The sequence below is a fragment of the Daphnia magna genome, linkage group LG3 (genome assembly GCF_020631705.1).
Source record: "Daphnia magna isolate NIES linkage group LG3, ASM2063170v1.1, whole genome shotgun sequence".
Classification (NCBI taxonomy): domain Eukaryota; kingdom Metazoa; phylum Arthropoda; class Branchiopoda; order Diplostraca; family Daphniidae; genus Daphnia; species Daphnia magna.
Genome location: NC_059184.1, coordinates 8,397,229 through 8,411,642, shown reverse-complemented (window position 1 = coordinate 8,411,642; position 14,414 = coordinate 8,397,229). Strand labels below are relative to the sequence as shown.

The window sequence follows — 14,414 nt, the reverse complement described above, 5'->3', positions numbered from 1 at the left end:
CGTTTGACCCTAAAAATTCTTTTATTCCCTGAAGGATTCCAATATGACTGTATTTGCCAAGAAGAACTGTGCGAGTGACCACAAAGCGAGGTGTTTTCAATAGTGTTCGGGCACTTTTTGGCAGAGATGATTCCCAAGAAAACATGCGTAAAAGGTTAAGAAGTGCGTCCACGGCATTATGGCAGATCCACCAAACAGAAGCCCACTGTGCAAGTAACTGCCTGAGTAAATTACACGGCTCAACATCGTTGGCATCCAACGACCCCTCATCCCTGACATCGGCACGGATAATGTTGTCAACCAATATTTCATCTTCGTCAGTCTCTTCTTCAGAATAGCTGTCGATCCTTGCATCAAATTCATTATCAAGTAAACGATCTATTAAAGAATCTAAATCCGAAAAGCAAGATACATAGTCTTCTGTGTCGTCATTACCTTCTTCTCCTTCGGATATACAAAATACTCGCGATCTGTCAGGTCCTGGGCTATTCTCTTCTAGCAATTGTTCATCGGCATCCATTAATATAGCTCCACCACTTCCACCTTGACTAATTATTGGAGGATTTGTCACATCAGCATTAGCTTCTAAAAGACCTTTCTGCACACGCCGCCTTTTCTGCCTTTTACTAAGCTGTGTATACGGATCCATTTTTGAAATCAATTAATTGCAAAACAGAGCCTTTAAAAATTGTTGTTCGACAAAATGAAAATACTATGACCAATAATTATCATCAATGCTGTAGGAAAATGAAAACAAAAAATTCCCCAGTGTGCCGAAAAAAAATCTAAGAAAATGGCGTTTTACAAATCGGGTCACAGAATTAGGATCCGTTCAAAAAAACCAGCAGTAGATAACGTCGTTGGCCTTAAAGACTACAAAATCCAACACACACATCAATACCAAATAGATTTAAAAAAGAGGCCACGCACATAAGTAAAGGAACCATACACAAAAATAAAATAGATACACGACAATGAAACTAAAAAAGTTCGCTTACCGCATAGCTGCCACGCTGTTGGTTTCCATCATTCATGGTTAGTAGAGATGACAATACAATTTAATCAGGCACACGACTCCCTCCCTGGTAACCAAGTTAAAATTTAAGCAATAAAATAGGTAATTTAAAAAAAAACTTTTGCTTAAATAATATCATTTCACTCACCAAAAGCGAAGAAAAGTTTTAAATGAAGACGTATCCAAAAGGCGTTACACTCGGCCGAAGGCTCGCAACAAATTGAGGGTTCTTGAGATTTATAAAAAAGGAGAGAACGACTCGTCATTGGACAAGCGATGTTGCCAAATAGCATAAGGCACCTGAAATACAAACAGAATCTAAACTCATAGATAGCCATAGTCACTAAGGCAGCAGCGACAACAGCAACAAGCTCACTATATATGGAAGAAAAATCACTAATCACCTGGACGCAAAACAAGCAAACACAGGAAGTAAACCACGCCCAGTTAAAATGCAAGATTGGAATCATAAACATCAATAAATATCCTTCCAAAGAACAAATAATCAAGAACGCCAGAAATAGCGACCGACTATAAAAACCAAGCCAAAGCACTAGCCGTATCCAAGTGAAGAAGAAGATGGGGGCTAAAGAGCACGCTAATGCTCGTCAGCTGGAGAAGCCCCTGGCTACCAGGACACAACTCCAGTGCCCCGAACATAAAAAAAAAGAAAAAAATCTATATTACAAATTTTTCACAAGTACACAACAGATTTTATGTGCATCAATGACCGTTATTTGTATGTTCCCATTTTATCCCTGAGAGATTTTCCTTGGGAAAGATTGAAGGCTATCCCGTGGTTATGGGCCCCAAAATGTTAATTGTTTCCCCAGGGGTTCCAGCCGGGTTTTGATTGGTTGTCAATTGGAGGGAACTATCGCGTGTAAACTGGGGAACTTTTCGTTTTTATTTATTTTTTATTCGATTCGCCGTATTAAACTACGTGTCTGGGCAAATTTTCAAGTCTGTTGGTGTTTTTCTTCATTTTATATATTTATTTATTCGGTCGAAATTCAAATTTTTGAGGTTCCCGCCGGTTTGTGATTGGCTGCAAAATTGGGGGGAATTATCGCGTGTAAACTGGGGAACTTTTCGTTTTCATTTATTTCTTATTCGATTCGCCGTATTAAACTACGTGTCTGGCAGAATTTCAAATCTGTTGGTGTTTGTGTTCATTTTATTACTTTTATTTTCTGTTTGACTGTTTGTTTACAAATATCGTAGGCGGCTGTCGTTTGTCATTTGTTCTGGATGCTGTCATGCAGAGAAATGTGACTTTTGGATTTCGGATAAACTTTTCTACTAATTTGCCTCACATAAATCTCGAAGGCCGACACCCAGTGGCGTTTTCACCATCTTTTATTCCATCTAATAACACAAAACAAATTCTTTTCTGAAATCGTAATTTAATTCATAACAACATATAAACTATTATTAGTAATTCATCATTTAAATCATTATCATTTGAAATACGATTAAACATCTGTCGTTTATTTAGAAAGAGTTAATACTTTTTAATGGATTTCAGATGTATACTTGTTATCTAATTGTGAGTAGAAATAAAATAATAATATCTTCCCGATATCATTTAGAGATCAGAAAAAGATACACAGAAACAGAGGAAAAAAATATATCTTAATGATATCGTCATTATATCTACATTATGGAGTCGATATTTGGAGAAGTTTATAATATCTTAAAGATATCATGTGCTATTTGGGATAGACACACGATTAAGAACAATGTTATTTGGAAGTTCTTTTAAAAAAACGCTGATTATCTCTTGGGGCAATGAGAAGGCAAGGTTTTTCTGGCTAACCAATAAATCCAATCGTAATTCCAAAGACTTGGCTTGGTTTTCAACTGGATTATTTAAAAATGCAGCCATTCTATGTTCCTGTTTTTCTTGTTTTTCTTTTTTCCTGTTTTTCGACCTATCTTTCAATTGCTTCCTTATGATCTTTGGTTTTCATGTGTGAAGATATGTTGAACTTCTTGTTACAGATAAATACTGAACAGGCATTGCAAAATGGATGGTCAAGATTGTCTTGAAGGTTTACTTTTTTAATCAGAAAATCTCTAAAATCTTTGTCCAGGAGCCATGTGTTTTGAAGACACGACTTCCTTTTTTATTCTTGTTAAAAACATTGGGAATTTCATTAGGACTTATAGAAATATATGAGAAAATTTAACTAGTTACTGATGCCTTGGCCTGTTTAGAGGGATTCGTCTCTGCATTTCCACCAGACCGTCGTTTAGACATTTTTCATCACATAGACACGATGATATGCAAAGGCTTGGTTCATTCCATGGTATTTCATTTTTTTTTTGTCACGTACGTCACTTATTTTGATGAAAAAAATACTGTGTGTTCTCAGTCATGGTTATATAATACTATTAAAATTTTCCATTTCAATACTATTAAAGTTTCCATCCTTCCGGTTTTAGTGTCCTAGTTATGAATTATTTAAGTTTTTTCCGAAATCCCTATCCTTTAACACAGACGGCAGTGCCGCTCTGACTTCGCCGGAAAAGGGGAGACGCGCGCAGGCTACGCGCATTGCCCCCTGGGTATTGATAAGCCTCAGGTCATATCAGCACCACAAAAAACTAAACAAAAGAAAAAAAGTTTTCGTCATTCTCCATTCGCCTTATAGCGATTAGCGATTCGCCATTAACTTTACCCACATGAAAACCGGGTAGGTAGTGGGAACAATCTCTCAAGAACCGTTACCCACCGGATCCAATTTTTTGGCCGAGAAGACCTACCCATTCGTTCAAATACCTACCCATTGGACACGGGTCCGACCCCTAGTAGTTACTTTCAAAGTTCAATTAATTATTGTAGGTCAACTTCAAAGTTGAAAAACTACAACACCAAAAATTGTATATCGATTGTTCAAATCGATTTGAACTAGTGTTGACCAATTGTATTCTAGCATTTTAAAGGGGGTAGGGTAAGAAAAATAACTCCCCGTCGGTACTACATCATCACGCCCCTCTTCAGACCATTTTTGCTAGCGCTTAGAGAAGGTTCACCCTTTTTTCAGAAAAAAAAAAAAAAGAAAAGAGAAAATCTTAGTTCAAATGGCTGATAGTGGATCTAGCTCATCTAGTTCAAGCTCAGAAAGTTCTAGTTCATCATCGTCCAGCTCTTCCTCTTCATCAAGTGACTACTCGCGTAGAGGAGACCGCCGGCGCCGTCAGGCCCGCAACCGTGATCGCGAGAACGAGCGCATGGCTGAGGGAGGCCGAGACCGTATCCAAGCCAATCCCGCCCATCCGCCTGTTGCCATGGATCAGCCCTTGCCAGTGAATGTGGTGGAGCAACCAGCAGCTCAAGAGCATGGGGGACAGCAGCAGCACGAGATTGGAGGGGGCCTGGACGGACAGCAAGGTCCGGTTGGGGCTCAGCTTAATCGCTTGGTTCGAGAATCTAGCAGGAAGAAGGTGCGCCCGTCAAGACGAGAGAGTAAAAAGTTGGTGAAGAGGTTGAGAAAGGGTGTGAGCAACAAGCGTGTGTCGAAAGTCAAGAAGCGCTACTCGGTGTCTTTCAGTGACAAGTTAGGTTTCAAAGTGCCTTCAATCGATTTCCCGATGTACATGCTACTACAGAAGAAGCTAGGCAGCTCCGCGTCCAAGACCAACATCAACGAGGCCGAGAAAGTGCTTTACAAGTCGTAGCAGGCCCTTTTGCCCATGTTCCCGGTCCTCGCCTATTTGGAGCATCATAATTAGCCAGGTTCTCAAGGTAAGGCAGCGAAAGATCTGGCCAACCTGGCGGGCAGGGCATTCTACGACATGTCGGACATGAGGCGCAGGAATGTTTTGGAGATCGTCGGCCCAAACGTTGTTTCCTTGGTGGATGATAGGGACAAGTTCAAGATAGAAGAGGACAAGGAGCTTTTCGGCACATCGGTGGTGAAAAAATTGAGGAAGGATGGGCAGTTCCTTAGCGACATCAACAGCCTAGATTTGGGAAAATCAAGGTCGAGATCGGTGAAGGATCGTTTGGCCCCACCGCCATCGTCCCCTGGTGACAGTAGACGACGCCAACACAGCAACTACGGCAACAACGCATCCAACCAACTTGGCTACCATCGTTATGACCAGGGCGGCTCCGGTGGAGCTCAACAGCAAGGCGCTCCCATCCAGCCAAACCAAGCCGGATCCTTCGACTTTCGTCGCAACAACGGTGATCCGCCGACTAATCCAAATGACGCCGGTCCATCCAACGGAGGCTGGTTCAACAGAGGGTATGTAAATCATTCATTATACCGTTTAGACCCGTATCGCGTTAGCCCGGTTTTTATTGGAGGACGGATCAGGCATTATTGGAGGGCCTGGAGGCTCATCTCTGCGGACCCCTGGATCCTGGGGGTCGTGCAGGAGGGTTTCAGGTTAGAATTTGAGTCCTCTCCAGTAGCATGGATTGTTCCTCGCAATGCCGGGATGAGTGATGCCCAGTTGTCTATTGGTAGACAAGAGGTAAAGGAGCTTTTTCAAAAAGGGGCTATAATTGAGCCAAGCAGAGTTGAGTTTGCTAGTCCCATGTTTATTATTCCGAAAGCCACGGGGGGATTTAGGCCTATCATTAATCTAAAGTGACTCAATCAGTTCGAAATTCTCCGCCATTTCAAGATGGATAACATTAATTCTCTCAGGCACCTTATTGTTAAGGGGGACTGGATGGTCAAGCTGGACCTCAAAGACGCATACCTAACGGTGCCGGTCTTTGAGGGACACCAGAAATATTGGCAGTTCCTTTGGGAGGGGAAAGTCTACCAGTTTGTTTGTCTGCCGTTCGGTTTGGCTTCCGCTCCGTGGGCGTTCACAAAATTGCTCAAACCAGTAGTTGCCTTTTTGCGCAGTCTGGGATGTCGCCTGGTCATTTACTTGGATGACCTCATTTTATTAGACCAGTGTAAAATCAGGCTCATGCAGACACTTTCATTCGTGAAGCACCTGCTTCTAGCCACTCTCCTGTCCCTGGCAACTCTCTACAGAGCCAGCGAACTGGCCGGAATTGACAAAAGATCGATCAGCTTCACCGCGGAAGGAGTCTCCTTTTCGCTCTCCAAATTCAGGAAGGCCCAAAGAGGAGGTGCCCTTCAATAAATTTTCCTTAAAAAACTCGCCAACGAACAACTTGACCCGGGAAGGTGTCTCAGTCGGTATTGTGAAGTGACGGAGAAATATCGCACGGACAAAAACAGCGAGCGTTTGTTCATCTGTTCAGTCGGCCAGCACCCCCATGTGCAAAGCTCAACGATTTCAGCCTGGATTAAAAAGGAACTGAAAGCAGCCGGGGTCGATACTGAGCGTTTTTCGGGCCACTCCACCCGTGGAGCTGCAGCGTCCAAGGCAGCGGCATCGGGAGTATCAGTAGAATCGATCCTGAGTGCTGGGCACTGGTCAGCAGAATCCACATTCACTAGATTCTACAGGAGAGACGCGGCCATCAACCCGAGCACATCGGTGGCAGGAGCGGTCCTTTCACTAGGCAAGATCGCCTAGTGGGCATGGTTAGGGCATTACGCATTATACATGGTTTAAGAGCACGTAATGGGTGGTAACTTAAGTGTATGTAGGGGTCTTAAGTTAATGGCTTTAAATTCACTAGTTCAAATCGATTTGAACAATCGATATACAATTGGAAATTGTCTCAGGTACTCCGCCAAGACAATTAAGATTGGATGAGATAGAGAGAATCGATTTGAACTGTAATTTCCTCCCGCCCTCCCGTTACAGTCAATCGATCCAGTTAGCATTCATAATCTTTAGTGTCTTTGCATATTCCACCAACTGTTCTTTCCTATGTCAATTTCTAATGTTATGTCCTTGTTTCAATTTACCTTCTGCAGATACGCTAATGGCTATTCGCGCGGTAGGGGAGGCAGAGGAAGCCGTGGTCGTGGGAACTTTTGAAGTTGCAAGATAAACCCACCACCCACCCATTGTATTATTCTTTAAAATGGTCTGAAGAGGGGCGTGATGATGTAGTACCGACGGGGAGTTATTTTTCTTACCCTACCCCCTTTAAAATGCTAGAATACAATTGGTCAACACTAGTTCAAATCGATTCTCTCTATCTCATACAATCTTAATTGTCTTGGCGGAGTACCTGAGACAATTTCCAATTGTTTCGCTAGCAGACATCTTTTTAAAAACGTGTATCAAAATTTCGAAAATTTGAAATTTTCCCTGTAGTTTTGTAAATTTTCAGTAGCAGGATACAGATAAAGGTATTTTTTTTACATTATATATTTTAACCCGAGGGACCATATTGACTTATTTTATTCTTAGACTTCTTTTTGTTGTATAATAAAGCCATAGCCCAGCCAAGGTATAGAACAGATGGTAGGCGTACTCGAGAGGACCAAAAAATTATATTCCATAAATGGCAACGTTTAGGTCGAATGGGGCAGATTTTGCATGGGTTTATATGGGACTACCACAAATTAATTCATTCAACTTTTAGAAAAAAATAATTTTACTAAAATAAAATCTGATTCATATGTAGAATTGTTTTTTTATACAGCTCATTTTATTTAAAAAGTGTTTAAATTTTTAAATAATTACTAAAAATTTAAGAAAGGAAAAAGCCTAATAAGGCGACAGCAGCACATTTTGTGGCACTACTGCCGCTATAAAGTATTTTTTAAAAAGGGGAGGTCCTTTGACATTTATTTTTTTATGTTTCGAAAGTTTGTCAAACTGCGGGACTTGTGTGGAGGTAAAATTTTGAAGTAATTTTTAAATTTTATTAATTTCCGTATAGTTTGGTTCCGCAATTTGACAAGCTTTTGAAGCATAAAATAAACAAGTCAAAGGACCGCCCCTTTTTAAAAAATCTACTAGTGCCACAAAATGTACTGCTGTCGCCTAAGTCTACCTATGCGTTTTTCTTATTTTTAATAATTATTTAGAAATAACAAAAACCATTCTAATAAAATGAGCTGTATTAAGAAAGCAATTCTACATTTAAATCAGATTTTTTTTAAGTAAAATTATTTTTTTCTTAAAGATGAATTTATTAATTCGCGGTAGTCCCATATAAGCCCATCCAAAATCTGTCCCATTCGACCTAAACGTTGCCATTTACGGAATATCGAGATCAGGCCCAGATTTTTGTGGGAAGGGCTACAGGAGTAGGGAAGACTGGAGTAAGCCGGGACGGTTTTCATTTTCCCCCTATATCTCCCAAACTAATCTTTAAATTAATTTATTATTTTGTTTTTATGTATTCCATACTGTAATGTACCCCCAATATTTTTTATATAATTTAATAATAAACCATTTTCCCATATAAGACCTTTAAAGTTTTCTTAGATTTGTGGGAGGAGCCTATTTTGAGGGGTAAGTGAGGACACTAGGGTGGGTGGTGAGGGACGTCCTCCGTTTTCGCCTTAAAATTCATTAAAAAAATTTGTAAAAATTGAAATAGCGTCCCACTGCATAGACTCTATAAGTTAATAAATGTTTCAATTTGATTATTGTGTTAATAAAAAATTTTTCTTATATGATAAAAAAACCCTTATTAAAGATAGGTGGGGGTTGGACTTATTGTAATCGATTAATATGCTGAATAATCGATTGCTTGTTATCATTGTAAGGGACAGTAATGGCATCATGAGCTCGGTGTTGAGTGATGGGCTTGAAGACCAAACCCGCCCACTAATGTCCCATTTTAGTCAAAAACAGCTGTCCCGATTTCCCGATAAAGACTATTTATTTAAAACGTTAATATTATCTACAGTAATTGATCGAAAATTTTAATTTTTGTTTTTTAACGATAAAGAAATGATTAAGCTTCATTTCCATATTAAATTTACATGCCATTTGCGACTATTTTTTTGTAGAAACATTAAATGGCGGAGACAAAATTAACTTTAAAAAAACCGTTTTTTTAGTTTTGTTGATAACTGATACAGTCATTGACAAAACTCAACCAAATTTCATGCCAAAGTAGATTGTATGTATCTAAATAACATACTAAAAAAAAAATTTTATTTTATTAAAATCTACTATTTTTCCCCCTACTGTCCCTCTTGACCCGGTGTCCCGGCATACTCCAGTCTCCCCTACGCCTACCATGCTATTATACCATGGCCCAGCCATACGAACACACCATCACATTTTCCCCCACAGGTGTCACAATAATAAACAACCCAGTACAAATATCGAAAAAAGTATGGATAAATTTTTATTTCAAAATATATATTGTTAGTAAAGCTAGGTATTATTCAACTATAACCTTAATATTTAAATATTATAATGTATCATCATGCACCAAGCGGGAAAACATGGAATTTTTAGTTTTTTTTTTTCATTTTCCGCTTGGGGTGCTATAAACAGAACCTTTTTTTCTAGCAAACAAAAATTAATCGAACAATTTTTAAACAATTTTCAAACAATTTTAAGCTGAAAAAAAAAAACACTTTGTTCGAACATTATTTGCAATTAATTGACCCTAAGCAAACAATTATGTCAAAAATCTTCCAATTAATCAAGCAAGAAAATCTTCCTTCTGCAGACCTCTGCTCTGATTCTCCAAAAAATCGATTCAAGATGAAGAAAATTCGAATCGATTCGAATCAAACGCAATTCGAGTGGGAGTGCTAATGTCAACTGAAACTGAAAACCGATAGGATAATATTTAATAAAAACTTTGCGGGTTTTATCTTTAATATACTGTTTCTGTTCCTGGCTTTAAAAATGAACGAACTGACGCATTTTTACAAGATGGCAACTATCCGTCATTTATCCGACTGTACTAGAGAATTGAGGCCACAATTATATTATTCGACAGACTTCTGCCTCAAGTTTTGCGTTCTTGGGGTGCCTTTAGCGCCTCCATCGTTTAGTTAGATAGTTAGACTGCTCCTATATAACTTTAAACTTACAATTACTGTTGAAAATCAAGAAAACATCAGTTAAGGCAACAAAATTTCTTGAAATTTTTTTTGATTTTTTTTTCCCCCTTGTTTTGTTTTTTCGTAAGGAAAAATGTTGCTAGGCGCAATAGATGACACTGTGTGGCTCCCAACCGGACACGTCCCATATTCGACGAAATGAGATGAGGGTTAAATATTGTAGGCTAGCTTCTTTAAGATACTGAATAGTAGACAGCTTGAGGCACGGGACTTGGTGACCTAGTAGGGCTCCATATTTGCGGATCGCGATTGTAGGTCGAGTGTTACATTAAATTTTCCCTTTGATAATTGTTACGATTGCAAGCTGTTACTGTCAATATGGCTCTGTTTCGAACATTTTCTTCACGCCTCAACTCATCTTCACAGGTAGAAAACTTTTTTATTAAACAAAAACCATCTTTTATTGATAACAAAATGTCGAAAATTATCTTTTTCTCGTTCAGCTATCGGGGCAAGTTTTTCCAAAATGTTGTAGGCAATGATGTTAGTTAAAGTATTTGTTACCTATGTGTGTTTTTAGAAAGTGGAAGAATTCTTATCTTTTGGGGCATTGACAAATATTTAAAAAAATTTCTATTTTTATGTTTTAAGGGTTGCATTGCCACCATTGTTCGAGCATATTCTGATCATACTGACCTGAAAGATGTTCTTGCCAACAAAGTTCCATATGAACAGGAACGTGTAAAGAAGTTCCGCAAAGAGTATGGAAATGTTAAAATAGGCGAAACTACAGTGGATATGGTAGCTATTAGTCTCTAAGTTAATTTTTAAAACATTTGTATTTAACAAAAAATATACATCTTAACAAATTTAGGCATATGGAGGTATGCGTAGCATGAAAGCATTGGTCACTGAAACGTCTGTTCTAGATCCCGAAGAAGGCATCCGGTTTAGAGGACTATCTATCCCAGAATGCCAACGAATGCTTCCCAAAGCAAAAGGAGGAGAAGAACCTTTACCTGAAGGGTTATTCTGGCTTTTAATCACAGGGGATGTTCCAAATGAGACCCAAGTAATAACAATAAATTCGTCTTCTGTGACCTGTTAACTATCATTTTCATTTTGCAATAGGTCAAAAGTTTATCAAAAGAATGGGCTAGTCGTGCCGACCTTCCGTCGCATGTCGTGACAATGCTTAATAATTTTCCAGCCAATCTTCATCCAATGTCGCAGTTTAGTGCAGCCATCACTGCCTTGAACAGCGAGTCAAAGTTTGCTAAGGCTTATTCTGAGGGGCTACATAAATCAAAATATTGGGAGGCATGTTGTGAATAATATTCAGTTATTTAGAGTGAAAGATTAAAATCATTATACGGTCGTTGCAGTATGTATATGAAGATTCTATGGACTTGATTGCCAAACTGCCCACTGTGGCTGCAACAATATATCGAAACTTATATCGAGATGGATCTTCAATTGGAGCAATCGATACGAAAAAGGATTGGTCTGCTAACTTCGCTTCCATGTTGGGATACACTGATCCCCAGTTCACCGAGCTCCTACGACTTTATCTCACAATTCACAGGTAAACTATTTTGGCTTTTTTTTTTTTTTTAAGAATATGTATTTCAGATTTTCTTTTCATTGTTTTTTGTTTTACGAATTCTAGCGACCACGAAGGAGGTAACGTTTCTGCCCATACCGTCCATTTGATAGGCTCAGCTTTGTCAGATCCCTATTTATCGTTTGCTGGTGGAATGAATGGGTTAGCAGGTATTCGACTGTAATTTTCTGTTTATCGTTGGCACGTTACAAAAATTCTGCATTCGTTTCCTAGGGCCACTTCATGGTTTGGCCAATCAAGAAGTTCTTGTGTTCCTGAATAAAATCGTAGGTGCTTTGGGAGATGGATGGACAAAAGAGGGCTTAATACAGCTAATTAAGCAGCAGCTCGCGTCAGGCCAAGTAGTACCTGGGTATGGCCATGCTGTATTGCGCAAAACAGATCCTCGCTATACTTGCCAACGGGAATTTGCTCTAAAACATTTACCTGACGATAAAATGTTCAAACTCGTTGCGCAACTCTACGACATTGTTCCAGGCATCCTTCTCGAAACAGGGAAGGTGAAAAACCCGTGGCCGAATGTCGACGCTCATTCGGGGGTGTTACTTCAGCACTATGGCATGACTGAAATGAGTTATTATACTGTATTATTTGGCGTGTCACGAGCTCTTGGTGTGTTGGCGTCCTTAGTATGGGATCGTGCTTTGGGTCTACCACTTGAGCGACCCAAATCTATGTCAACCGATGGGCTGATGAAACTAGTTAAATCCCTCCAAGCCCAAGCTAACGCGACTAAAGGAGCGTAATAATTCTGGCCAAATGTTAGTAATATACGACCCTTCTACATGTTAAAGAATCAAACATTTACTTTGTTTCGCGTTGAATTTTAAGTTGAATTCAGTGTTTGGCTATTTTATTCCTGATCGCGCAGTACCGTGCTTTAGTTTTTTTTGTTATTTTATTTTTTTTAATTTTTTTTTAATGTAGACTTCAAGTATTTCAAGAATTAGAACTCCACCAATGGTTAACTTAATTGGAACAAGGAACTGGTACAAACACGTTTTGAGGGTGCCACAGTAGTAATGAGTTGCTCGTCTGTAAATCCCCAAGAAATAGTTATGAAACCTCACATTAATAATAAACGTTTTAACTGGCTGATTGTAACTATTGAACCTAATGTTAGAATGATCGTTATTGGAATCCAATGAATGCTCAGCATTACGATTGGTTGTGTACGAAAGCTATTCATCCAATCTTTGTGCTATTATGGCCCTAATTTTCGTGTCAGTTCACTTCCAGGTTCAGCACCATCTTCCAATTAAAATGGTCCAAATCAAAATTGTTTTTAGTTTTCATCCCGACACGAGGTGTTATTACTTTGAAGAAAAGTTGAAGACCGTAATCAAATGTTTTGACAACATTTAAACTCTAAAAGTTGTGTCTAGTGGCAGGTTGGCAGGGAAAATTTTCGAGCGATATCTTGACCATTGACGTAATGTACGAACAAGTTTTCAGTAGTTTACTGGTTTAAACGGCTTGCTGGCCGTTTGTCCGTGTGGTATGTCCTGGACTCGAAGGAAAACTGATACAGTAAAGTAAACAATGCTGGTAAATTGTATTTACCTTCTTTGGTTGCATGAAAGGAGCATTCCCAGGTGTTTGCATCTTGAGATAGAACATTGATGTTTATACAAAATACTAAAGCATATAAGGATGCCAGTGCCCTATTAGGAATGATTACAAGAGATTCTCTTGTTGGCAAGCTTTACGGGCGTAACTAAAACTCGGGGGTCGGGGGTCGGGGCTCGAGGTCAGGGGAATGGACTCGGGGATCGCCATTTACCCCGAGCTTTAGTGTGTTCAAACGGGGGGTGACGGGTAAAAAAAAAAGACTAAAACTCAGGCAATGCACTCGGGGTTTTCGTCTGCTATGTGTTTTTTTTTTTTTTTATTTATTTTGGGGGAAACGTGGAAAATTAAGAGAACTTAAATTAAGGCCACTGGGTGTCCGCCTTCGAGATTTAGTTGGGCATACGTCAATGGCTGAACCGGGCTGAATGGTGAAGTGGCGCGCTATTGCGCAATTATTCAATTTAAAAAACAGCAATGGGATAGCCTAGTTTGAAACCAAGTACAGGTTAGGTTGATCAATACTAAAATAATAATATAAAAATAATAAAAGGCCCGCGATGGCTAAAATAAGTAAAATAGTTGTAGTGCCAAAACGCTACGGTTGGTTAGGTTAGGTTAGGATCGCACATTTCGTCGTTGCCTTTGCCACTAGATGGCACCACTCGAATGACTGATTGTACAAGCAGTTTTCACGCCTGACTTCATTGTTCTTAAAATGCTAATAAAACAAATGACAAACGACAGCCGCGTACGATATTTGTAAACAAACAGTCAAACACAAAATAAAAGTTATAAAATGAACACAAACACCAACAGATTTGAAATTCTGCTCAGACCAACTTCAGAGTAATAGAATACTGGTGTAGCCACGCTTATGGCGGGCCCTCCCATTGCCTTTTTGGCCTGAAAGTCTTTCTGTCCCATAACGAAAGCGCCACAGCGGCTGTGTTGTGAACTTGTGATGTATTACGTTTTCGCTATGTTTTCGCTCATTTTCGTCGTCTGTACTTCAGAAAGTAAACAAAAAGTGGCTTAATGAATTAGTGTGAAAAAAGTAAGAGCATGAAGAGATTTCTTAACAACCCTTAAAACTCAATTCATAGGTGGCGTTACGGTTATGGGACACTTAAATCGATATCTTGCCTCATTTTCTCACAATCGATACGCGAAATTGGCAACAACTTTTGGGAAAAAATCCGAGAGAGGGAGTTAACATGGCCGTGGCTACACCAGTATTCTATTACTCTGCCAACTTGGTCTCCGTCACCTAGGCCAACCCTTTGGCTCTGAGAATTAGGTAAAAGGGTTGGCCTAGGACAACCCTTTT

The 14,414-nt window shown here is 39.4% G+C and overlaps 1 protein-coding gene, 1 long non-coding RNA gene and 1 pseudogene across 2 annotated transcripts; 2 read left to right on the top strand and 1 right to left on the bottom strand.

Moving 5' to 3' along the window:
* Positions 1 to 4,102: 4,102 nt before the first annotated feature.
* Positions 4,103 to 5,427, top strand: LOC116923231 (annotated as a pseudogene).
* A 4,708-nt stretch (positions 5,428 to 10,135) lies between these two features.
* On the top strand, positions 10,136 to 12,610 carry LOC116919732 (probable citrate synthase 2, mitochondrial). Its single transcript, XM_032925750.2, has 7 exons — positions 10,136 to 10,317; positions 10,543 to 10,692; positions 10,766 to 10,963; positions 11,023 to 11,211; positions 11,277 to 11,476; positions 11,561 to 11,664; positions 11,729 to 12,610. The coding sequence occupies exons 1-7, from the start codon at positions 10,270 to 10,272 to the stop codon at positions 12,259 to 12,261; spliced, it is 1,422 nt and encodes a 473-aa protein (XP_032781641.1). The 5' UTR covers positions 10,136 to 10,269; the 3' UTR covers positions 12,262 to 12,610.
* Positions 12,611 to 12,797: 187 nt separating this feature from the next.
* LOC116919733 lies at positions 12,798 to 13,879 on the bottom strand. The gene is made up of 2 exons (XR_004392020.2): positions 13,079 to 13,879; positions 12,798 to 13,020 (listed from the first exon to the last, which is right to left on the bottom strand). It is a non-coding gene; the product is annotated as an uncharacterized LOC116919733 (long non-coding RNA).
* Positions 13,880 to 14,414: the final 535 nt, after the last annotated feature.